Raw genomic sequence first — 23,432 nt, forward strand, 5'->3', positions numbered from 1 at the left:
AGAATTCATAACTGTCTTGTTCTAAAACACAATCATAACCATTCTTCCTATTTGAATTGGGTGCTTTTATTTCCCTGAGAGTACTTGGAGATAAAAGGATGCAGTCTCAACACATTCATAGGTTTAATAGGACTACAAAGGGTCATTTGACATTCTGATGTTTTGCTTAAATTATTTTCAGAAGCCATCTTGTAAAGAATATTAATGTAGATAAGTGAGAGAACAGAGGAGGAAAGGAGATTAAAAGATTAAAACCATTGGGTATGAAATAAATACAGGGAACCTTAAGAAAGTTGAACAGAACCATAATGCTGCTTCAGATCTCTGAAATAGGAAGAACCCCAGCAGTTATCTGGGCACACACAGCTCCCTCCTTTTGTTTCCTTTTCCTTGGTGCTTTCTTGAACCCAAGAAGCCTGAAAGCACAAAGGGCAGGAGAAACATTACTTACCCTGGTTTCTATCTATACTAATAAAAGCATAATATGCTAATTAGACCAAACGACCTTCTGGACGTCCTTCTGGACAAAGCTGCAGAGGCAGAGGCAGTTAGGAGCAAATAGGCTGGCAGGCAGAGGCGGTTAGGGGCGATCAGGCAGGCAGGCAGAGGCGGTTAGGGGTGATCAGGCAGGCAGACAGGTGAGCCATTAGGAGCCAGTGGTCCCAGATCGTGAGAGAGATCCCAAATTGGAGAGGGTGCAGGCCAGGCTGAGAGACACACACACATACAACCCACCCCCACCCCCTGTGCACAAATTTCGTGCACCAGGCCTCTGGTATTCAAAATAATCACAGGTAAAGCTAAAGGGTGAGATGATCTCTTACTCATCTGTTAAAGCCTCAGGGAACTCCAAATATTGGAGATTCTATTATTACCTGGTTTTGACAGTTCACTGACTTCAGTGAGGCAAATCATTTTAACTCCTTTCTGCTCATGGGTTGAAGAGGAGAAGCAAGGCTCAAGAGTCTAGGCCCTAGGCATTATATCACCACTAAACTGGATAAAACTTGGAAGATTTGGACCTGAGTTTAAGTTGCTTTAATTGGCAGAACTAATAGCCATAGTCAGCTTTTGCTTGAGGTCATCTATTTCCTTAGGTAGGAAACTGAAGCTATTGCTGCTGCTGTTTGAGATACACCTATCTCTTGAGAAGGAGAAAGGGGGATATCGCCTACTGGTAGTTCTGAAATTAGCGAGTTTCTTTTTGTCTTTCACATGAAAAGGTTTTGAGTTGAGTTGGTGGGAAGTGGACAGAACCATTGAATTGCTAACAAATATAAAATCATGCAATTTAAAAGTTAATGAAAATTATTTACTCCTATTTGAGATTCAATAAACATCTTGTAATTTTAAATCTTCATTTTTATCTCAACCTGTATTTGTAGGTAAAGATATATTCAGTTTTGTCACTAGAGGGCAGGCATGAGTTGTGCTTCTGGAAACCATTTTTGTATTTAGTTGCTGCTAAACAGCCTCTTATTATATTTAATTTTCTTTGAAATTTCGTACAAAAAACTTAAAATAATTGTATTCCAAAATAGCCTATCAAGACTCTTCCACCTGCTGTTTCTACCGAGCCATCTGTTATTTTATCAAAAAGTGATTCTGACAAGAGCTCTTCCCAAGTGCCACCAATGCTACAAGAGTCAGATAAATCCAAGTCAAATACTAAGCAAAATAGTGTGCCTCCTTCACAAAGTAAGTCATCTCATTTTTGGTTCTTTAGTGTGCTCTCTGTACTGTTTATAAGTGTTACTATCTTAAAAGCCTAAGATATTTAGACTTCTGATCGTAGTTTTTAGTTGATTTTTTTTTTGTAGGGAGAGGAAAAGAGAGAGAAACATCAATGATCGATGTGTGAGAGGAATATCATTGACTGCCTCCTGCCTAGCTCCTACTGGGGATCGAGCCTGAAACCTGGGCATGTGCCCTGACTGGGAGTTGAACCAGCAACCTTTCAGTGCACAGGACGATGCCCAACCAACTGCGCTACACTGGCCAGGGCAGAGGGTGCACACGTTCTTGAAATTGCAGGTTGTTCATCATTTTTCTAGGTCAAAACTGGTAAAAAAAAAAAAAAAAAAATGTCATCCATATGGTTAAACCAAATAATACATTGAAATTGAAAGAAAAAGAGGAAGGCAGACATAGAATAACCTAAAACATGTAACTAGAACTTGAAAACTTAAACATAAAATCTAAGGCATTCTTAGTGGCTTTCAAAGCATGTTTTCATTGGAGCTACTTTTATATTTTTGAAACATAACAGTATTTACTATCCTCCTAACTTTTCTCTCTCCTGTTTTTTTGTTTTGTTTTAATTTTTGTTTTATTTTCTCTTTCAGCCAAGTCTGAAACTAGCTGGGAATCTCCAAAACAAATAAAAAAGAAGAAAAAAGCCAGGCGGGAAACGTGAATTTTCTTTTCCTGAATAGGACATGTGTTTGCAGACACTGTCTTGAAGATTATGCTGTTTATGCAATAATTTGTGAACATGTACAGAGTTTTATATAAATTTAAACCAATTTTTAAGACAAAACTGTGAACACAACCACCATAAAAATGGAATCAAAGGAAAGTTAATTTATGAAATTAAGAGGTCAGCAGAATATATATACTACATTGCTGGAAGACACTTGGGAAAGTCTTTTCAATTTAATGAGAACGTTCTTAATTCAAGAATATTATCCTTGTTTTACAACAGTGCCCTGTTTACAACAGATTGTGCCCTATTTCTTCTGCAACTGAGGAATAAAGGATTCTGATTAGAGAGAGGGTTGCCTACAAATTCGTAGGCAACTTCTCAAACCTTATGCACGGAACTTACACCATTTGAATCTGTTTTATGCTTAAATCAAAGTGCTTTGATCAAATGCATAATCTGCCATATCTTTACATATTTGTTGGTAGCAATTTGTATTAAAGGAATCACAAGTGCAAATAAAAAGTCATTTATCATTTATTTAACTAAACTGTCATGGTTTAGTTTACAATTTTTAAAAAGTTCTTAATTGAAAATGCAGTTGACACTTATGGCTTACGAACTTATTTTTGATAGTCTTACATTACTTGAATTGTTCAAAGTACAATATATTTTAAATTAAGAATGGTAAACTGTATGTCTTTGTTTTATACTTTCAAAGATGAGACTCATAAATAATGCTCTTGTTTATGATTTGAAAACTTTCAAGCAAAATGTAACTTACATTTTTCCTTTCCCTAGCAATTTTTTCCAGTGTCATCTCTTCATTACTAACACTTTTTGACTATAAAAATGAAATCTTTACAAACTAGTTCTACAGACAGAACTTTGAGTATATGATGGAGAATGGAAACCTAGAGTCAGACAGCTTTAATTGACATTGTCAAGACCTCCAGTTATCAGGAATACATTTTTTACTGCCTTAACCTGTAGTGCGTAGAATATGCATCAATTTCTTGAAGGGGATTCGTGTTTTTATAAGATTTTTCCTGTAATTATTGCAATCATGGTCAAATAAGGAATGTTTCCTGCTTGAAACTATTAATTTAAATGCTGTGGGAGCTGTTTCACCATTTCAGGCACTGTGTAATTCTATTGTGATAAACTGGCAGGTATCTTTGTAACTATAAATAGTGCATGCTCAGCCATGTACACTGTAAATAGCCTTTACCAAACGTGTTTGACAAGGACCATAATTAGCATCACTTAGTGAATTGTGATAAAGAAAAAAGCCATGATTTATTTGATGTGATTGGCTTAATTGTTTTTATGTGGCATCAAGAATGAAACTGTTTAGCTGTAACCAATGGTACTGATCTATCCATCCAGCGTGTCTTTATTCTCTTTGATTGTGATTTGACAGTATTGCATTGTCAGTCTAGGAAAACTAAAGAAACAAAATGGTTTTAGTTTTGCTGAAGACTGGCCTTATTAATGGACAGCTTTCCTAACACACGATTATTAACCCTTATTGGGTGTTAACATCTGTTTCAGGAACACGGCAGTATGTTTACATGTCAGAAGTTTTGTTTATGATATTTCTAAATTGATTTGTTTTAAATAAATTCAGCAAATGGATAGCATTGTTTTTATTTGCTTCAGTATTGGGATAAATATGCTAACGTGCGAGGAATAGATTTCTTCAAATGACTTTATTCTGTTAGCTTTTCACATAGATGATTCCTAAGTAGATCCAAGGATTCCTATGTTGCCAGCACTTTGTAAAGGTCTGACAAAGGAGAATTCAGTAGGGTGTCTAATTTGAGGATGTGCCAAAAGATGTGTGCTCAAAAAACTTAATTGAACTCTCTCAACTCTACCTCACCATCTCTTTATCCTAGAATTTTGTTGGCTATGTCAAGTGTTGGACTTTGTTTCTCCAGTTTAGTATCTCCCAGTCAACCATTTATGCCAGGTGTTAAAGACACTGTCTTTTAAGGAGAAATGAAGTGTGGAGGTGGAAAAGTAAGTTTATTCTCGTTCACATGCATGAGGTGCAAACTCCTGCGCAATTACAGTATTATTCTTGCTTGTTCTTTACCTGTCCTTCAGGAACACGGCAGTATGTTTACATGTCAGAAGTTTTGTTTATGATATTTCTAAATTGATTTGTTTTAAATAAATTCAGCAAATGGATAGCATTGTTTTTATTTGCTTCAGTATTGGGATAAATATGCTAACGTGCGAGGAATAGATTTCTTCAAATGACTTTATTCTGTTAGCTTTTCACATAGATGATTCCTAAGTAGATCCAAGGATTCCTATGTTGCCAGCACTTTGTAAAGGTCTGACAAAGGAGAATTCAGTAGGGTGTCTAATTTGAGGATGTGCCAAAAGATGTGTGCTCAAAAAACTTAATTGAACTCTCTCAACTCTACCTCACCATCTCTTTATCCTAGAATTTTGTTGGCTATGTCAAGTGTTGGACTTTGTTTCTCCAGTTTAGTATCTCCCAGTCAACCATTTATGCCAGGTGTTAAAGACACTGTCTTTTAAGGAGAAATGAAGTGTGGAGGTGGAAAAGTAAGTTTATTCTCGTTCACATGCATGAGGTGCAAACTCCTGCGCAATTACAGTATTATTCTTGCTTGTTCTTTACCTGTCCCAGAGGTCTTTATGTGACATGAAAGGAGTTTCTCGAATCTGAACGCAGGAACTGTTCCCCATCATCAACTCAGAAAGCAAAAAATCAAGTAGTGATTCAGGGAGGAGGGGGAGAGAGAGGAGCCGATTGTCCCCTGGGTCTTGGATTAGTTGCTCCCCAAACTGTCAGGAGGGAGATGACTGATCCCTCTGGCCTGGAGGGCACCTTGTTCTGAGGAGCAATTAAGGCTTCTGTAGAAACTACTTTAAAATCGTCCTAATCCCTTCTGTCTCCGCACACTGAAAATTCCTCCCTGTTCTGGACCAGGGAGTAGTGGTTTAGGGTTTTCCCAGGCGGAAACCTCATCTAACTATACTCTGGACTAAGTGAAACAGTTGAGAGAGTCCAAAAAGTATTAAAATAAAACATTAATGTAATTTACCATGTTTACTTTGTGCATGCATTCTGTTGGGGGGGGGCAGTGAAAATAATACATTCAAATCTAATGGTATTATTTCATAGACTAGTCCAGTTTGTATTTGGTTTTAAAATATTGAAGGGCAATATTTAACTACAGAGTTTAGTTTTTCTTCATTAAAAACTGTCCTCTATTAATATAAGGTCTTTCAAAACTTAGAAATTGGGTTTAAGATGTCTAATAGATGTCTTAAGTCTTTCCTGTAAACTCATTGCACAAACTGGAATTATTTTCCAAAAGACTTAGGGAATGCAAATATGTTATTTGTAAAATGCATTGAGTATTGTAAATAAAGCCATTTTTGTTTTGTTTAAATTGCTCATTCTAGATCTCTTATGGGGAGGGACTTCTCAGTCATTTTGCATCTTAAGCTAGTATAAAATCAATTGCTTTTTGATGTTCTGGATGTTTCTGTCTAAAACCATAGGTGCGCTTGCAGGTTTTACCAGTCAAATATTTGGAGTTAAGCACTTCTCAGAATGTCCATCAGTCGTATCAACCTTTGAGGTTAAGGAGTTGACTCTCATTTGGCATTATGTGTTAGCTTGGCCGTGCCCCCCAACAATAACAACTTAAATAAGATAGTTTATTTCTCTCGAATGGAAAGTCTGGCTCAGGGCTGCAGAGTTGTAGCAGCTGGAAATGTCCTATCAGCATCTCCGCCCCCTTTAAGAACAGGTCTTACAAATCATTCACATCACATAGGCTTATCAACACAAACTTAATCACGTGATTCCTAGCTACCAAGAGGGATGGAAACGAGTCTTTATTCTGTGTTGTCATTGGCCAAATGAACATTTCAGGATCCATTACTGAGGAAGCAGCGGAGAATTGGGTGTGAGGCACAGCTAGTTGTCTCTGTCTAAGGATTGACATACACTAGGTAGGTTGTACCCAAGCATCATTTTTAAGATCAGGTTTTAGCTTATCCAACTGAGTGGAAAGTTTGACATCTCTTAGATGCTGCTTTAAGAAGCAGCTAATAATTTATATGTAGTATATTCTGGGAGAAATTTCTTCTGCTCATTGAAAGCTTTAAATTTCAGAGAAAAGCTGAAAGAAGTAGCCTATCACAAGTATGAGATTGTAACTAGTTTCAAGAATTATTGAAACTGGCGTGTAAAATAATCTTTAAAGTAATCTTTTAAAAAGGCATTACTGCTTTCTAAATAATTTAACAGGATAGTAATTTCTAACCCTAGTATCAAGACAGGTATATGAGGTGCATTGTAAATGTTTGTTGACTAATCATTACAGTATTGAGGTTTATGAACAGGCTAATTTGAAGAAAAAAGCAAATTCAAGGTCATCCCCATCATAATGGCATTCTTATTTGTATATGTGTACTTTCCTTTTTTATTTATTGTATCAAAACCTTTAAAATGAATATATGTAACATGTATATAAATTATAAAGCATAATAAAATGAACACCTAAAACCACCATTCTGCTTAAGAAATAGAACATTACCAGTGGGATATTGGGGGTGAACTTGACTTTTGTTGTTGTTGTTTGGTAGCAGGATCCAAAAGGGAAAGCCAAGGATGAAAATAGCTCTCAATGCCCCAGCTTGTCCAGGTCCCTCGTGGTGCCGGAACTGGCTAAGGGTCTCCAGTGACATGTAGCTTCCTTGGGGCAGCCTCCCTGCTGCTCCTCCTCAAGTCAGACTGACGTTTTGGGAAATGGTGCTACTTGGGGATGACGAATGCACGTGGATTGTGCCCCGGAGTCGTGTGGAGCACAGGGCAGCCTTTCCATGGGGAAGGAGGATGACGAGACAGAAGAGCAGCAAGTACCCGGCTTCGGGGCAGGTTCCTCATGAAGTTTGTTGAGAGTCTGCAGACCGCCTGACAAATGCCACAAGGGGGGTCATGGCAAGACAGAGCTGTTAGTCACTCAAGATGGGGGAAGTATGGGTGATCTATTTCTCTTCTAAATCTTCTGTAAGTAAATACATACATGGGATTACCAGGAAAAGTTGCTACTAGTCCCATTTCTTATCGAAAGTGAAATGATCACAACAATGAAATGGAAGAAAACCTGCCTGAGACTGGAACGAGGGAAGGAGGCATTTCTGTCGTTAGCAAATAAAATCCAGGAAATTATCAAAAGGTGCAAGTGTCAGCCCGTATCAGAAACTGTTAACATTTTATCACAAAATTAAAACAGAAAAGGTGATCATGTCACTGCTAAGTAAGTTTTTTAAAAATTCAGTCATCCAAATCTTAGATTTTTGTTTAAACTTTAAGTGAAATACTAAAGTCATCTGATTAAAATCATATCAAGGCAGGGTTACCTGCTAGCCAGCATTGTCTTAGAGGTGTATTGGGAAAATTTCCCAGGGCCTAAAGAACAAAGAAAGGGGCTGACAACTCCATCATTATATCAGGAGTTTATTAAAGGAACTTACATACAAGGCACATGGCAGACGCTAAAAAATTCTATAGAATAGGCAAGATAGATAGGGTCCTGGTGCTTGACCCAGCCCAGATAAGGGGAAATACCTGACACACTGGCTGAGATCTGGGCAAAGGCCTGCCCCAGGAACCAGCGTGGGCGTTGGGGGCAGGGTTCCCGCAGTCAGGCTCGGGCTGTGTGGGAAGCAATCTTGGTTCCGGCTAGGATCCATCTCCAGGGTCCTGCAGTGGTCACTTTATGGAAGTCTCTCCTCCACAAGAGGGATTAACACGAACATTGAAAAATTGGTATAACAAAAAAAATTTTTTTTCCTGATTGTGTACAAGCTACAGTGCTGCCAGCACAGGGAAGAGAATACACTGGAGTGGCTGATACTCAAAAAAACAAAAGAGGCCAGCCGGCATGGCTCAGTGGCTGAGCGTCAACCTATAAACCAGGAGGTTTGATTCCCTGTCAGGGCACTTGCCCGGGTTGCAGGCTTGATCCCCAATGGGGGGCGTGCAGGAGGCAGCCAGTCAATGATTCTCATCCTTGATGTTTCTATCTTTCCCTCTCCCTCCCTCTCTGAAATCAATAAAAGGTATATATTTTATAAAACAACTCGAAGAGCTTTCTGAATTGGAATAAGCACCCAAAAAGAGAAATTGGGGGGTTGGCGGAGTGGGGGGAAATTCCGATTACATCACAATGAAATCTATCATATCTAGAAATAAATTTTCAAGAATGACAAGACCATGTGAAAACCGTGAAGTCTTACTGAAGGACAGAAACCAATATGACATGAAAAACTGCCGCATTCTTTGTTTGGAAAACAAAATACCAACCTTCCCTAAGTTAACATACAAATTGAGTTCAGTTTCAATTAGAAAGCAATAGATTTTTTTTTAAAGTACCTCACAGATTATGAAAGCAAAGTATTTGGAAAAAATCAGGTAAGAAAAAGTAGTGGGCAGCAGCAGGAGATGGGTGGGGACTAGCCTTAAGAATACCAGATATCAGGCCCTCGCCGGTTTGGCTCAGTGGACAGAGCGTCTGCCTGCAGACTAAAGGGTCCCCTGGTTCAATTCCGGTCAAGGGCACATGCCGGGGTTGCGGGTTCAATCCCCAGTAGGGGGCGTGCAGGAAGCAGCTGATCAATGATTTCTCTCTCATCATTGGTGTTTCTATCTCTCTCTCCCTTCCTTTCTGATATCAATAAAAACATATTTTAAAAAATAACACCGGTATCAGATAAAATATGAAATTGCTTGTTACCTGTCAGGATTCTTACCAGTAGTTGTGAAACCCTTTGGCTAGTTTAAACTGGAAGGGAATCTGGAGGCACCAGAGGTGCAGGTCCTCACTCCCACCCCAGAATAGGGTGTTAGCCACCCAGCCACATTCAGAAGCTGCTCTAGCCAAAACCATCCACCCACAGGCTCCTGCCAGGAGGACTGCCTGCCGGCTCCGCCCCTGCTGCCTCTGCCCCAGGAACTCCCCACCAGCGTCCGCACTGGCTCTGCTCAGGCCTCCGATGACCTCACTCCTTTCTTTGTTGGTGTTTGGCAGAAGCAAGTCAAATCCATGTCTGTCCGAAGCAAGGGGTACTGCAGGTTGAATTTTGGCCATGTGGGGAACGCCAAACAGATAGGATATTCAAAATTCAATTACGGAGCAGCCGAAACCTAACTCGTGTCCTTCCTCTACACCCATACAACAAGTTATCAACAAAAGGACAGTCAAATAGGTCCAGAGAACAGTGTAAGGACCCAGAAATAGCTTCCTATTTGCATAGGAATTTCGTATACAACTTAGGTAGTGTTTTAGTTCAGTGACTTGCGGTGGTAAACACACAATATACAGGTGATGTGTTGTAGAATTGTACGCCTGAAACTTGTGTGATTTTTATCAGCCAATGTCACCCCAATAAATTCAATTTAAAAACAAGAAAGGCATGCCCTAACCCAGTGGTTCTCAACCTTTCTAATGCCGCGACCCTTTAATACAGTTCCTCATGTTGTGGTGACCTCCAACCATAAAGTTATTTTCGTTGCTACTTCATAACTGTAATTTTGCTACTGTTATGAATCATAATGTAAATATCTGGTATGCAGGATGTATTTTCATTGTTAAAAATTGAACATAATTAAAGCATAGTGATTAATCACAAAAACAATATGTAATTATATATGTGTTTTCTGATGGTCTTAGGTAACCCCTGTGAAAGGGTCGTTCGACCCCCAAAGGGGTCACGACCCACAGGTTGAGAACCGCTGCCCTAACCGGTTTGGCTCAGTGGATAGAGCGTCGGCCTGCGGACTGAAGGGTCCCAGGTTCGATTCCATTCAAGGGCATGTGCCTTGGTTGCAGGCACATCCCCAGTAGGGGGTGTGCAGGAGGCAGCCGATCGATGTTTCTCATCAATGTTTCTAACTCTCTATCCCTCTCCCTTCCTCTCTGTAAAAAAATCAATAAAATATATTTTTTAAAAAACAAGAAAGGCAGTGAACAGATAATGTTTTATTTACTTATTTATTTTTATATCTTCTTATTGATTTCAGAGAGGAAGGGAGAGGGAGAGAGAGAACCATCAATGATGAGAGAGAATCATTGATCGGCTGCCTCCTGCACACCCCCTACTGGGGATCGAGCCCCCGCAACCAGGCATGTGCCCTGACCAGGAATTGAACCATGACCTGCTGGTTCATAGGTTGATGCTCAACCACTGAGCCACACCGGCCAGGCATAGATAAGTTTTTATTTTTTTTTTAAATAATTCTTTATTGTTGAAAGTATTACATATGTCCCCATTTTCCCCCATTAACCCCCTTAAAATATTGTCTGTCCATGGGCACACATATATGCATCCAAGGTCTTTGGTTGATCTCTTCCCACCCACCCTCCCCCGCCTTCCCTCTATAGATAAGGTTTTAAATAAATGGAACTGCAAGTAACAAAATCTTCCAATGGCTTTAGCCTCTCCATGTCACCATGCAGCCTCCTTTATAAATTAAGACCTGGGCACCCATTACAAAGTGAGTCATTACTTGGAAGTGAACTATTTTCTCAGCCAGTGGGTGGAGGGAGAATGTCTTTGGGAAATCCGTACAGAGAGGATGGCAGCTGGGGGCTTTCACGCCACACCAGACCTTACATCTAAGATCCTGGGGCCGGGAAAGCTGCGTCATGCTTGGTAACTCAGCTCACGCCAAAAAGCTGTTCTGCATACCTTTCTGCAATATCCAACGTTCAAAGGAAGACAGTACAGAGTGTTGCAAAGATTCCAGGAAAGGGAGTTAGAATTTATATCCAGCCCTGATTATTCAATCCTTCGCTTCTTAGGGGCTATAAAACTTCAAAGGGGAGCGTGACCACGTAGCATCTCTAAAGAGGAAATTGGGATGATAATGAGGATATTTAAAATCCCCAGTCTGCCCTTGTTTCAACCAGAGGCTCAGCTGAGATTTATTAAACACTTACTGTAAAAAGCCTGGGATTAAACTCATCTGGAGGAAAAAGCAAGGTGAGCCCAGCCAGGCTTAGATCTGCTGCCAGGAATTTATTATGAACCCAGTGAAAGACCATGTCTCTCAGCCCAGCACCATCTCTGGCACCTAGAACTAGTACCGAGCCTGATTAGAGGCTCAGAAAAGTATTGTTCAATGGCTAAATAAATACAAATCCAGGTTAAGTGTGTTGCCCGTTTAATAAAGAAGGCAGCTTCACTAACAAGGCAGACGTGTCTCTGTTCCTCATAGTGGACAAGCCGCACCCCTTCTGCAGTCCTGAGTACCTGCGATGTACGAGGCATCGTGTTAGGGGCAGGGATGCCACAGTCACCAAGAAAACATGACAGACCCACCTTTCATCTTACCAACGTGCCCCTAGAGCGACGACAAGCAGCAGGTAGCTGAGAGACAAGAAGATAAACGCTAGCCCGGAAGTGTCGAGGGGAGCGAGCCGTGAGGTGACCGGGGGGACAGAACCCTGATTTCTTTGGGACGGCGCCCACCCTCTTCGCCTCCTCTGGAACCAGTGGTGGGAGGAGACTGGCTATGGCCCTACTCTGCAGTGTTGTGTGGGCCAGGAAAGGCTACAGGGGTCCGGCTCACCTTGTCTGTGTGCCCAGGTCTTAATGTACAAAGCAGACTGAGCGACGGCGTGGAGAAGCTAATGCCATTGGAAGAGGACTGTATTACCGTTCCCAAGAGGAGGGGGCGCGGCCATGCCACCCAGGGCACTCGGAGAAGCACCGGGCTTGGTCAGGATGCAGAGGAAGGGGGCCAGGGAAGGCTACAGGGATCCGGCTCACCTTGTCTGTGTGCCCAGGTCTTAATGTACAAAGCAGACTGAGCGACGGCGTGGAGAAGCTAATGCCATTGGAAGAGGACTGTATTACCGTTCCCAAGAGGAGGGGGCGCGGCCATGCCACCCAGGGCACTCGGAGAAGCACCGGGCTTGGTCAGGATGCAGAGGAAGGGGCAAGGGGCAGGCACAGGCCACGGCCCTGCCTGTGTTTTCTGCAGGACAGGCAAGCCTAGGATGGGCCCGGTGGAGTAATCCCAGCAGGCTGTGGGCACAGGGCTGGCCTTGGTTGTCTGGGACCTGGCCCTGGGTGATGGAGAGCAGGGCAAACACTGAGTTAGTGTGAGCGTTAGAGAAGCAAGTGGCTCAGAATATGAGCTCAGGATCCTGGCGGAGATCCAAAGAAACCTGGCCATTAGTTTGGTCCTGTGATTAATTGATGCCAATGAGACAAATACAGCATCTAAAACACTTTGCTAATTAGACAAATACAGACTCTAAACCAGGGGTGGGCAAACTTTTTGACTCGAGGGCCACAATGGGTTCTTAAACTGGACCGGAGGGCCGGAACAAAAGCATGGATGGAGTGTTTGTGTGAACTAATATAAATTCAAAGTAAACATCATTACGTAAAAGGGTACGGTCTTTTTTTTTTTAGTTTTATTCATTTCAAACGGGCCGGATCCGGCCCACGGGCCATAGTTTGCCCACGGCTGCTCTAAACCATCATGTGGACACGATGGCTGACCCAGTCAGCCTGCACCATGAGGTGGTCCATGCTGAGGTGGGGATGCAGAAAGCAAGGAGCCTGGGTCCCCAATCAGTGCAGAGCTGCTAAACTGCCCTGGACCACCCGCCTCCACATGCGTTTTACATGAGACAGAACTTAAATCTCTAAGCCACAGTAGTCACTTTTTTGTTATGAATTGCCCAAAATTATCCTAACAGATGCAGACATCCTAGCTCAAATAGGGTAAATCAGAGAAGACCTGCCGGAGGAAGTGACGTCGGAGGTGAGACCTTGGCCGATAAATCCCAGCTGCCGTGGAGAAGAGTTCCAGTTGGAGGGACCGGCATGAGCAGAGGCCTGGGGGTGAGAAGGGCGCCTCATGCAGGACGCACGCCTGGGGAAGCAGGGGGGGAGGGGGGGGTGTTGATGAGCCATGAAGCCAGGGGGACCGCAGGGGCTCAACATGTAGACCTCGCGTGTCCTGCTGGGCGGTTTGGCTTTAGTAACACCAGGAGCCATCGGAGGGTTTCCAGGAGGAAGCGCCCTGATGGGATTTGCCTTTTCTTTCTGGGGAGAACGGATCAGAGGGGGAAACCAGAGGCCTGCAGGGGGCCAGGAAGAAGGCTGCTGTTGGTCACCAAGTCTTCCTGGTTTGCCCAGGACTTCCCCAGTTTTATTTATTTTTTTTTTAAATATATTTTATTGATTTTTTTACAAGAGGAAGGGAGAGGGATAGAGAGTCAGAAACATCGACGAGAGAGAAACACCGATCAGCTGCCTCCTGCACACCCCCCACTGGGGATGTGCCCGCAACCAAGGTACATGCCCCTGACGGGAATCGAACCCGGGACCCTTGAGTCCACAGGTCGACGCTCTATCCACTGAGCCAAACCGGTTATGGCCTTCCCCAGTTTTAGAATTGGAAGTCCTGTATTCCAGAAACCGCCCCCTCCCCCAGCGCCCCGGGCAAACAGGGACAGCGGGTCACCCTAAGGCTACTGCAGGCCCAGGGGGGAGTGATGATGGTAGGACAACGATGCAGAGAAGGCTCCAGATTATTTCACGGTGAGACACACACCACGTGTCCGCTGTTCAGACCGAGCTCTCTCAGGCAGAGGCCACACCAAGGAACCCAAGACAGAACTGCCGGGCCACCCAGTTCCAGGAGAAGGACAGCTCCTAACCATCAGCCCTTCTTTGGGACGACACCATCAGCTCCTAACCATCAGACTGCTCCTAACGCGACAGTCCTTTCCTCAAAAAATAACAGTTTGCTTTGGATGCTAAACAATCTTATTATAGGCCTCTCTTATCCCTCTTGTTACAATTACCCTCACCTGATGGTTGACATCATTTGATCTGTTCATGGCCAGCACTCTGAGGGCTGAGGGAAGCACAGGAGGATTCTAACCTCTTGTTCTAAGGCAGCGGTTCTCAACCTGTGGGTCGCAACCCCTCTGGGGTAAAACGACCCTTTCACAGGGGTCGCCTAAGACCATCAGAAAACACATATATAATCACATATTGTTTTTGTGATTAATCACTATGCTTTAATTATGTTCAATTTGTAACAATGAAATTGGGGGTCACCACAACATGAGGAACTGTATTAAAGGGTCGCGGCATCAGGAAGGTTGAGAACCACTGATCTAGGGTAAAAACTGCTGTTTAAATTTTAATCCTGCTATTCTAGCTTCTGTACACACCTGCTTGCTTAAACAATAGGGTAGTTACCTCAGTTTCCAGATTGAGACCCGGAAACTCACATAAATCACCCCATTATGTTGCCAGCCCACATCACAAAGGTTATTCTTCTGTGCCTGAGGACCAGACCACAAAAGATTGCTTCCCATTGACTCAGTGGCTCCAGGAATTGAAACTGTAGATGACCTTTAGAGATTATTAACTTTGCTCAATTTTGCTTCTGTACAATCTGCTTTCGCAAGATAGTCCCACATTCCAACGTCTAGCAGGATGCGATTTTTGCCTTTGTAAGCTTGCTACTGTACTCACTCGGGGCTGCGAGATTTGGAGAGCTAATGCCCCCTCGTAGTTGCCGGCTTTTGAATAAATGACTCCTTAATTCGACTTCTTGACTGGGGCATCCTTTGTGTGCTTCACGGGGTACATTACAACATGGGCTGCCTGTCACTACTTGAGCCAATTAAGCAGAGACAGGGTGGAATCATATATGAGCATTTATCCTAATACTTCTGGCAGTATGGGAAGAACAGTCAGTCACCCTAGAAATTCTGCTCTGACCCCACCCCCTACCCCCACCGCACCAGTTGGCTGGTTATATACACTTGAGGGAGAAGATAGCTATGTGCAGCTGGGAGCTGCAAGTGTAACAGGGAAAGGGGAGGGTAGAGTCTGCAGTCCGGCCTTCAGGAGCTCAGAATCCGATAAGGTGGCTAATCTTCTGTGATGTTACAGCCAGTTCAGCCCGTTCCTGGGACCGGAGAATAGTCAGTGTTCCTGAGAAAAACTCCCGGAGGGGGTCAAGTTCTGGGGACAGCAACCAAATCAAAGCGTGTCCTGTCCTTGGTCTGTTCTCAAAATGTATTTCTTTTCTGAGTCATGGACCCATCAAGGCATCTCATCTTTTTCCAGCCTTGCTTCATCCCCCAGTTCCCCAGAAAACTTCTCATCTGTAGTCAGTGAGGTGAATAATTATCAGACAACGGTGGCTCTATTCTCACTACATGCCCTTTCCCACCATCACTAATACCACAATGATGGCTCAGCTTTTCACTGGATGTGGAGACAGAGCTTCCAAACACTTGGGCGTTCTGTCTTGCCCCAGCTGCTGTTTGTCTAGCTCTCGTCTCATATTTCACAACCCTTCCCTGGAGTTGTCTGGACTCCTTGAGGACAGCTTTATCGAGATGAGTAGGTTTTGTTTTGTTTTATTGATTTCAGAGAGGAAGGGAGAGGGAGAGAGAGAGAGAGAAACATCAATGATGAGAGAGAATCATCGATTGGCTGCCTCCTGCACACCCCCTACTGGGGATCGAGCCCGCAACTTGGGCATGAGCCCTTGACCGGAATCGAACCTGAGACCCTTCAGTCCGCAGCAGTCTGACGCTCTATCCACTGAGCCAAACCGGCTAGGGCAGGAGCGCCTGTATCTCAAATCAACTTGCGTCCCAGGGCCGTGAAATGAAGTCGTTACCAATAAATGCCATGGAAATGAACAAAAAGACCTCCAACAGCTGCTCCGAAGGGCCCTCAGCATCATTCACGTGAAGAAGGCACCCTGGTCTGGTCTCAGCCCAACCAAAGGGCCACGTGAACATTTTTAACATCAGATTCGAGTCAACTTTCCCTGCTGTTTTCAGTGAGGTCACCCTAATCTTTGTCCTGAACAGTGGGGAGCTCTCCTCCCTTTCTTTCACAACCGTCCCCAGGCCTCTAAGAAGCACATGTCCTTGATGACTTATTTATCAAATAACAACACAGGCGGCTACCAGCTGCTTAAAACAGGATGTGTTTTTCTAATCAAACAGTCTAACACAAATGTTTACGGAATTCTCAATTCCTGAAATATTTTGTTATATCCTCCAACCTTGCACATTGTTTCAGATCTTGAGAGATCACGGCAAATAACGTGTAGATGTTCATTTATTTTCTAAAGTGGGGTTGGTGGTGGTGGTAAGAATACTACCAAATACAATTCCAAGAAAACTGTAAAATTCAGTAAAATGTAAAATAAAAACTGTCATACGCTGGGCACATTTATTGGAATAATAAAGGTTTCATGAAAAGGCAGCAGAGAAGAGAGTTAAACGAGAAAGACATTTTTAATTAAAAAATGGCATAATTTTTTTGCTTTAAATATTTTAGCCAATAAAATAAAAGTTCTATAAAATGCATCAGGGATCCGGAGGGGGCATTTGCCGAGTGGTAAGCAAGAGGCATTGAAGACACTGGTGTAAGTCAGCTTTAAACACGTCCCAACTGAAATGGCCTCAGCCTGTTAAATCCTCACGGGCGAGGATAATGCTGTTTCTCAATTCTGTGTGAGCATAACTGGGTAGCACAGCAAGGCAATCATCAAATATTGTCTTATCTCTCCCTCAGTTCCTTCCTCTGGCCAGCTGGCATTTTGATGATTGTCTGGTGTTTATACCTAAATATAATACATTGTGTTTCATTTTTTAAAAAGTACACTTCTAGCCCTAGTTGGTTTGGCTCAGTGGATAGAGTGTTGACCTGCAGACTGAAGGGTCCAGGTTCAATTCTGGTCAAGGGCACATGCCCAGGTTGGGTTTCGGGCTCGATCTCAGTGGGGGGCGTGCAAGAGGCAGCCAATCAATGATTCTCTCTCATCATTGATGTTTCTATCTCTCTCTCTCCCTCTCCCTTTCCCTTCCTCTCAGAAATCAATAAAAATATATATAGTAGTATATTTTAAAAGTACACTTCTTACCTGGCTGGGTGGCTCAGTGGACTGAACCTCATCCTGTGCACTAAGAGGTTGGATTCCTGGTCAGGGTACATGCCCCAGATTGCGGGTTTGATCCCCAGTAGGGGGCGTGAAGGAGGCAGCTGATCAATGTTTCTATTTCTCTCCCTCTCTCTCTAAAATCAATAAAAACATATTTTAATGCTTCTCAATTTTGCCATCAAAAGGTTTGTTTTTCAAGATGAGATTTTAATTTTGATGATTTCTAGCTTTTTCCATGACTACTTTATTGAGTTGCAAATGGAAACTTTTTTAAGGCAGGATGTAGGGTCAGGGAGGGGTATACAGGAAGCTTGACCTTATATCTGTAATGTTTTATTTATTTAGAAAGAAAGCAGGAGGCAAAGGCTGCAGAATCTTAGAATGTGATGAAATTTGAATGATGAATACAAAAATCGTGCATTATATTATTCTGAACATGTTACACTTTACTTGAATACTTTTCTTAAGAAAAAAAACTTCTGCCCTAGCCGGTTTGGCTCCGTGGATACAGCATCGGCCTGCAGATTGAAGGGTCCTAGGTTCGATTCTAATCAAGGGCACATGCTGTGGCTGCGGGCTCGATCCCCAGTGCGGGGATTGCTGGAGGCAGCCGATCAATGATTCTCTCTCATCATTGATGTTTCTATCTCTCTCCCTCCCTCTTCCTCTCTGAAATCAATGAAAATAAAAAATGAAATAAAAAAGAATAAAAACTTCTCGTGTGTGTGTGTGTTTGCTGACCCTTTAGTTACCTGGTATTGAAAACGCATAGTCAGACCATTAAAATAGGGCAGAGAAGAGGTGGAACGCCCACTCATCAAAGTCCTCCTTTCCCTTCAAAGCTCCTACTAGGTTCCAGCCCCTCTATGAAGCCCTTGTGTTTGCCCAGATCTCCTAGAGATGTCACTATTGGGCACTTAACCTGCTAGTTTTTAATGCTCCGCTTGTGTGACAACCACATTTTCATCCTGTATCATCAGGATGCGCGAGTCCCTGTACTCACAGCCCCACGTGTCATTTCCGGCCCACACTCCATGGCTCGGATCCTCAGCGTCTTCACCCTGGGGCTGCTGATGGAGGAGCAGTCTTCCCCTTCCCGTTGCCTGTGTCCAGGTAGAGGAGGAAGACCTGGGGTGATCATCATCTTACTCTTAAAACGTCCACCCACATGGCTTCTGACCATATTCTATTGGCCAAAGCAAGTCACTTGGGGACTCCTGAGCTCAAGAGGGCAGGGTGTCTGATCTTCCTGGTGGAAGTGGCACCATGGAGAGGGGACCAGGTGACTTGGCGAGCAGGTCAGTAGTAAATCGGCCAGCTCTGTTAGGAAATGTGTCTTCTGCTGAATTTGAACTTCCCTTTCTCAGCTGACAACCATTAAGTGATGTCACCTGCTGGTGCTGCCAGTGTGAACAGTCTTGTCTTCGTCAGGGACTATTTGTACAAGCATTTTAATATTTTATGACATTTTAGCCCTTATTAATTCCTAACCATGGGTGGAAAACGGGATGTTAAAGTGCTGAAATGAGTCATAAAAACACAGATTTCATAAACTTAAAACACTCGAGAGGAATCCTTGGGTATGCCAGATGCTGTGACTGCCTTAATCAGAGGTTCCCCGGCACATCTAAGCCAGTGGTCGGCAAACTCATTAGTCAACAGAGCCAAATATCAACAGTACAACGATTGAAATTTCTTTTGAGAGCCAAATGTTTTAAACTTAAACTATATAGGTAGCTACATTATTATTACCTTAATTAGGGTACTCCTAAGGCTTAGGAAGAGCCACACTCAAGGGCCAAAGAGCCGCATGTGGCTCTCGAGCCGCAGTTTGCCGACCATGGATCTAAGCGAATTGACTGCTCTAAGCGAATTTGTGAAGGAAACACATTAAGAAACTTGTAAAAAGCTAAAGCAATATCATTAAAGCTTGTGTTTGGAAGTTGTGTTGTAATTAGAAAGATGTTTAACTCTTCTGGAACAGAAACTATTGCATCCATTTTGAACATCCTGGTTTCGTGTATGTTTTCAGGAATGCTTTATGTACGGGCTCCCTCCACCAGCCAGCATCGTTCTTTAGCACTTCATATATGTGCTTTGTTTCCCAGACTGTGAGTCCCTGAGAATAGGATCTGCGTGGGAGCATGGAGACAGAATGCACTCAAGTTCTGCAATGAGACGGTCCCGCATCCCAACCCCAGCCCTGACGCTGCATATCTTAAATAACATAAAATTGTGACTGTTTTTAAGTGAACAGTTCAGTAGTGTTGAGTATATTCACATTTTTGTGACACAGATCTCCAGAACTTTTTAAAAATATATATTTTATTGATTTCAGAGAGGAAGGGAGAGGGAGACAGATAGAAACATCAGTGATGAGCGAGAATCATTGATTGACTGCCTCCTGCAATCCCCCTACTGGGGATCGAGCCCGAAAGCCGGGCATGTGCCCTGACCAGGAATCGAACAGTAACCTCCTGGTTCATAGATTGGCGCTCAACCTCTGAGCCACACCAGTCGGGCTCCTTCCATTTTAAGGTTCAATAATGTTCCACATTTTGTGTATCCATTTATCGGTAGATGGGCACTTGGGTTGCTTCCAACTTTTGGGTACTATGAATAAGGGTGCTGTAAACATGAATGTACCTCCTGATGTATTTTAACAGTTTGTCATATTTTATATTTTTAAAAAATATTTTTATTGATTTCAGAGAGGAAGGAAGAGGGAGAGAGAGAAACATCAATGACGAGAGAGAATCATTGATCGGTTGCCTCCTGCAAGCCTCCTACTTGGGGATTGAGCCCGCAACCCAGGCATATGCCCTTGACTGAAATCGAAACCAGGAACCTTCAGTCCGCAGGCTGACGCTCTATCCACTGAGCCAAACAGTTAGGGCCATATTTTATTTCTTTTACTTGTGTGTGTTCAAATAAAACTTTACTTGTAGACACTGACATTTGAATTTCATATAATTTTCAAGTGTCACAAAATCTTATATTTTTAATTTGTTAATTTTTATAATTGATTTTTAGGGAGAGAGAGAGAGAGAGAAAAGCACTGATTTGTTGTTCCACTTATCCATGCATCCATTGATTGATTCCCGTAAGTGCCCTGACTGAGGATCGAGCCTGAAACCTTGGCATATCAGGATGATGCTCTAACCGACTGAGTTACTTGGTCAGGGCACAAAATCTTATTCTTTTTTTGATATATATTTTTTGACCATTAAAAAAATAGAAAACTAGTCTTAACTCACAAGCTATACAAGAACAAGCAGTGGGCTGGGTTGGGCCTGTGGGTCCTAGTTTCCTGACACCTGGTTACATGTTTATTTTCTTATTTACTCTAAAATTTTATTAAATGTATCGGGGTGACATTGGCTAATGAAATTATATAGATTTCAAGTGTACAATTCTATACTATTTCATCTGTATATTACATTGCGTGTTCACCACCCAAAGTCAAGTCCCACTGCTGTTTTCACATGGCAGGAACGTATGTCTCCCAGGTGCCTGGGAAGTTAGCCAATGGGAACCACTAGCTGAGGACTGGAGGAGGGGAGGAGGGGAGAGGCCAAGGCATTTCTCCTCTCCTCTCCGCTTTGGGAGGCCTTTCCAACAGCAGGAGTGCACCCAACAAGCAGAAGAGCTGGGCCCTTCTTGCCATGATCTCAGCTCTGGCCCGGTGGGTGGTGAGGTTTCTTTCCATGGTAGCGAGGCAGGATAGTAAGAAGCTAGGAACATTACTGGGCAAGTGGAGTGGGGAACTGAGACAAGATAACTAAACCAGGCCAAACAATTCGAACAACTTACAGACAGCCAGTGAATCACAAGACCTTATCTCCCCAAACCAAGGCCACTTCTGAGCACATGGTTTCTACTTCTCCTCCCTAACCGGCGAATGAATAGCTTAAATCACTCTGGTCAGGGAGATAGAGAACCGAGACCCAATGAATGCTATTTGTGCCAGCCAAACCCAAGGACGGATGAAATCAGGGGAACAAATAACAAAAAAACCTGATTAGAACCAGACAGACCCAAGATACAAGTAAAACAGTGAAGCTGGCCAGGGAATGAGCTCAAACTCCCCTCCATGCTCATTTTGACGCGTCAGCATATGAAAAGCGCACTTGGAAAGCTGGTGAATATTCTGCTGAGACCCTCCCCTGAGACTCTGGTCCACAGAAGATAAAACCCCTCAGACAAAGGCTACCAGTGAGGGCTCCCTCCAGAGCACGCCCATGCCCCTTCTTGAGCAGAAGCTTTTTAGTTCCTCCTCAACTCTAGGAGGCCCCACGAGACTTGTGACTGGGCAGCGGCCGTTCCTTCCCCCGAACCTGTCTCCCTCCAAGGCCCCCCTTTCCTTTGACTTCCCAGTGAGCTAACCGCAGCCCCGCCTTGGCTCACTGTTTTCCTATAACGTTTCTAGGGAACCGAAGCAGAGCCCCACCTAGATGCTCCCCTGTTGCTTCTTCTAGTCCTTCCTTCATTTCACTGTCCCCAGCTTTAAGCAAAATGTTCCTCTGTCCCCAGTTTGTTTAATAAACAGACTCTCAAAATCACCTGCACTCAGACTGGGAAATCTTTCCTGCATGAAGTCAACAACCGCGCACCGGAGCCGGCCCGAGGCAGACCCGCTCCAGGCCAGTCCCCTTCCAGGGACGGTAGGTCACAAGACAGTGACACTCGGGTAGATGAATGGTAGAACTCTTTGCAACCTGTAGCTCCAAACAAGAGAACTGGTTGCACCCGGGGACAAGGAAACAGCCAGCGGGAACGGCAGGAGGTGGCTTATGCATGGTAGGTGGGGTGAGGTTAGCTGGGTTTGGAGGGCTTCCTGGGGTTTGGGTATTTTGAATATTTCTGAGGACCCAGGGGAGAAAGGACCCTAGGTATCTGGGTGCCTGGCCTTCAGAAAGTGTGTATTATAACCTAGGCTGGTAGAGCCTGAGAAGGAAAGTAGTTGGAGTGGGGGCGTAGCAAATGCCTTTTGAAGGGAAATGGAGGTTTTTAGCCACGGTTTCAAAACTAGGTCAAGATGGCACTTGTGAAATATTTTATTACAGCATCACACTCCCTGTGTTACATTCCCCCCGTGTGAAATATCAAGAATGGCTCCTATCTTCCTGACTGGACTCTGATATTGATGAATTTGATCACAGCCCAAATCTTTAAACATTGATCAACTACGGAGTGTCGTATGAATCGCACCATTAATCAGAACACTGTTTCTTTACTGTTAGCCGCGCCATCTTCCACTAAGGACTCCCTGGGTCCATCTTGGTCTCTTTTTCTGTTTTATGAGCCTCTCAGAGGCAGGGATTGTCTTACGCACTCTTTCTCACCGCCCCCAGTCCGGAACCTGAACAAACCCCAATAAGTCTATGATTGTTTCACTGTCCCCCGAGATGCACTGCCGCTGCCCAGCTTTAATAACTCTATGATTAATTACACGGGTCTCTGAGAGCATCTCAATCATGATTTTTGACGTTCACCTTGGCTGCAATTCAGGGCTGGAGCCAGTTCCACGTTCCGACCTTCACAGTCCTGACCCCCTGTCCGGGACCAGGTCCAGATTCTTTTATGAATCACCTGGCATACTACTTATTTTCTCCCACACACTCCTGTAAAAGTGGCATTTATCACAGCTCCCAGGAAGCAGTTATTTATTATCTGGCAAAAAAAAAAAAAAAAAAAAAAAAAAAAAAAGAAAGAAAACACAAGAGACAACTCTCACTCATTTGCTTGTTTGTTTAGTTTTGTTTTTAATTTCTAAGAGAGAGATGGGGCCTATCGCCAGGGCCAGCTTCATGGGCACTGTAAGATTGGAGTCGCTCAAGGATACAGGTGGGCAAGCAAGAGGGGAGTTTATTGGAGGGAATGGGGGGAGCCACAACCGGGGGAGGTTAGGACTCAGCCTCCGCTGTCCTTGGGGTTGAATTTCATGTGCAAAAACCGCAAGGGGCGGAGGCTGGGGGATGAAAGTGTTCTAGTCTGATTAGATGG

At 43.5% G+C, this 23,432-nt stretch overlaps 1 protein-coding gene and 1 long non-coding RNA gene across 4 annotated transcripts in view; one reads left to right on the top strand and one right to left on the bottom strand.

Annotated features, from left to right (window-relative positions):
- The window catches only part of MTDH (metadherin), a 44,645-nt gene extending 40,589 nt beyond the window's left edge, over positions 1–4,056 (top strand). For all 3 annotated transcript variants that reach the window (XM_014550221.1, XM_014550219.1, XM_014550220.1), the window contains 2 exons: positions 1,542–1,698; positions 2,346–4,056. In XM_014550221.1, the coding sequence (XP_014405707.1) occupies positions 1,542–1,698; positions 2,346–2,416 (228 nt within the window). In that variant the 3' untranslated portion in view covers positions 2,417–4,056. The remainder of the gene's footprint in view (positions 1–1,541; positions 1,699–2,345) is intronic.
- LOC102254827 lies at positions 3,721–6,979 on the bottom strand. The gene is made up of 2 exons (XR_314309.2): positions 5,082–6,979; positions 3,721–4,523 (listed from the first exon to the last, which is right to left on the bottom strand). It is a non-coding gene; the product is annotated as an uncharacterized LOC102254827 (long non-coding RNA).
- Between the last annotated feature and the right edge of the window lie 16,453 nt (positions 6,980–23,432).

The sequence above is a fragment of the Myotis brandtii genome, unplaced genomic scaffold, assembly GCF_000412655.1.
Source record: "Myotis brandtii unplaced genomic scaffold, ASM41265v1 scaffold59, whole genome shotgun sequence".
NCBI lineage: Eukaryota > Metazoa > Chordata > Mammalia > Chiroptera > Vespertilionidae > Myotis > Myotis brandtii.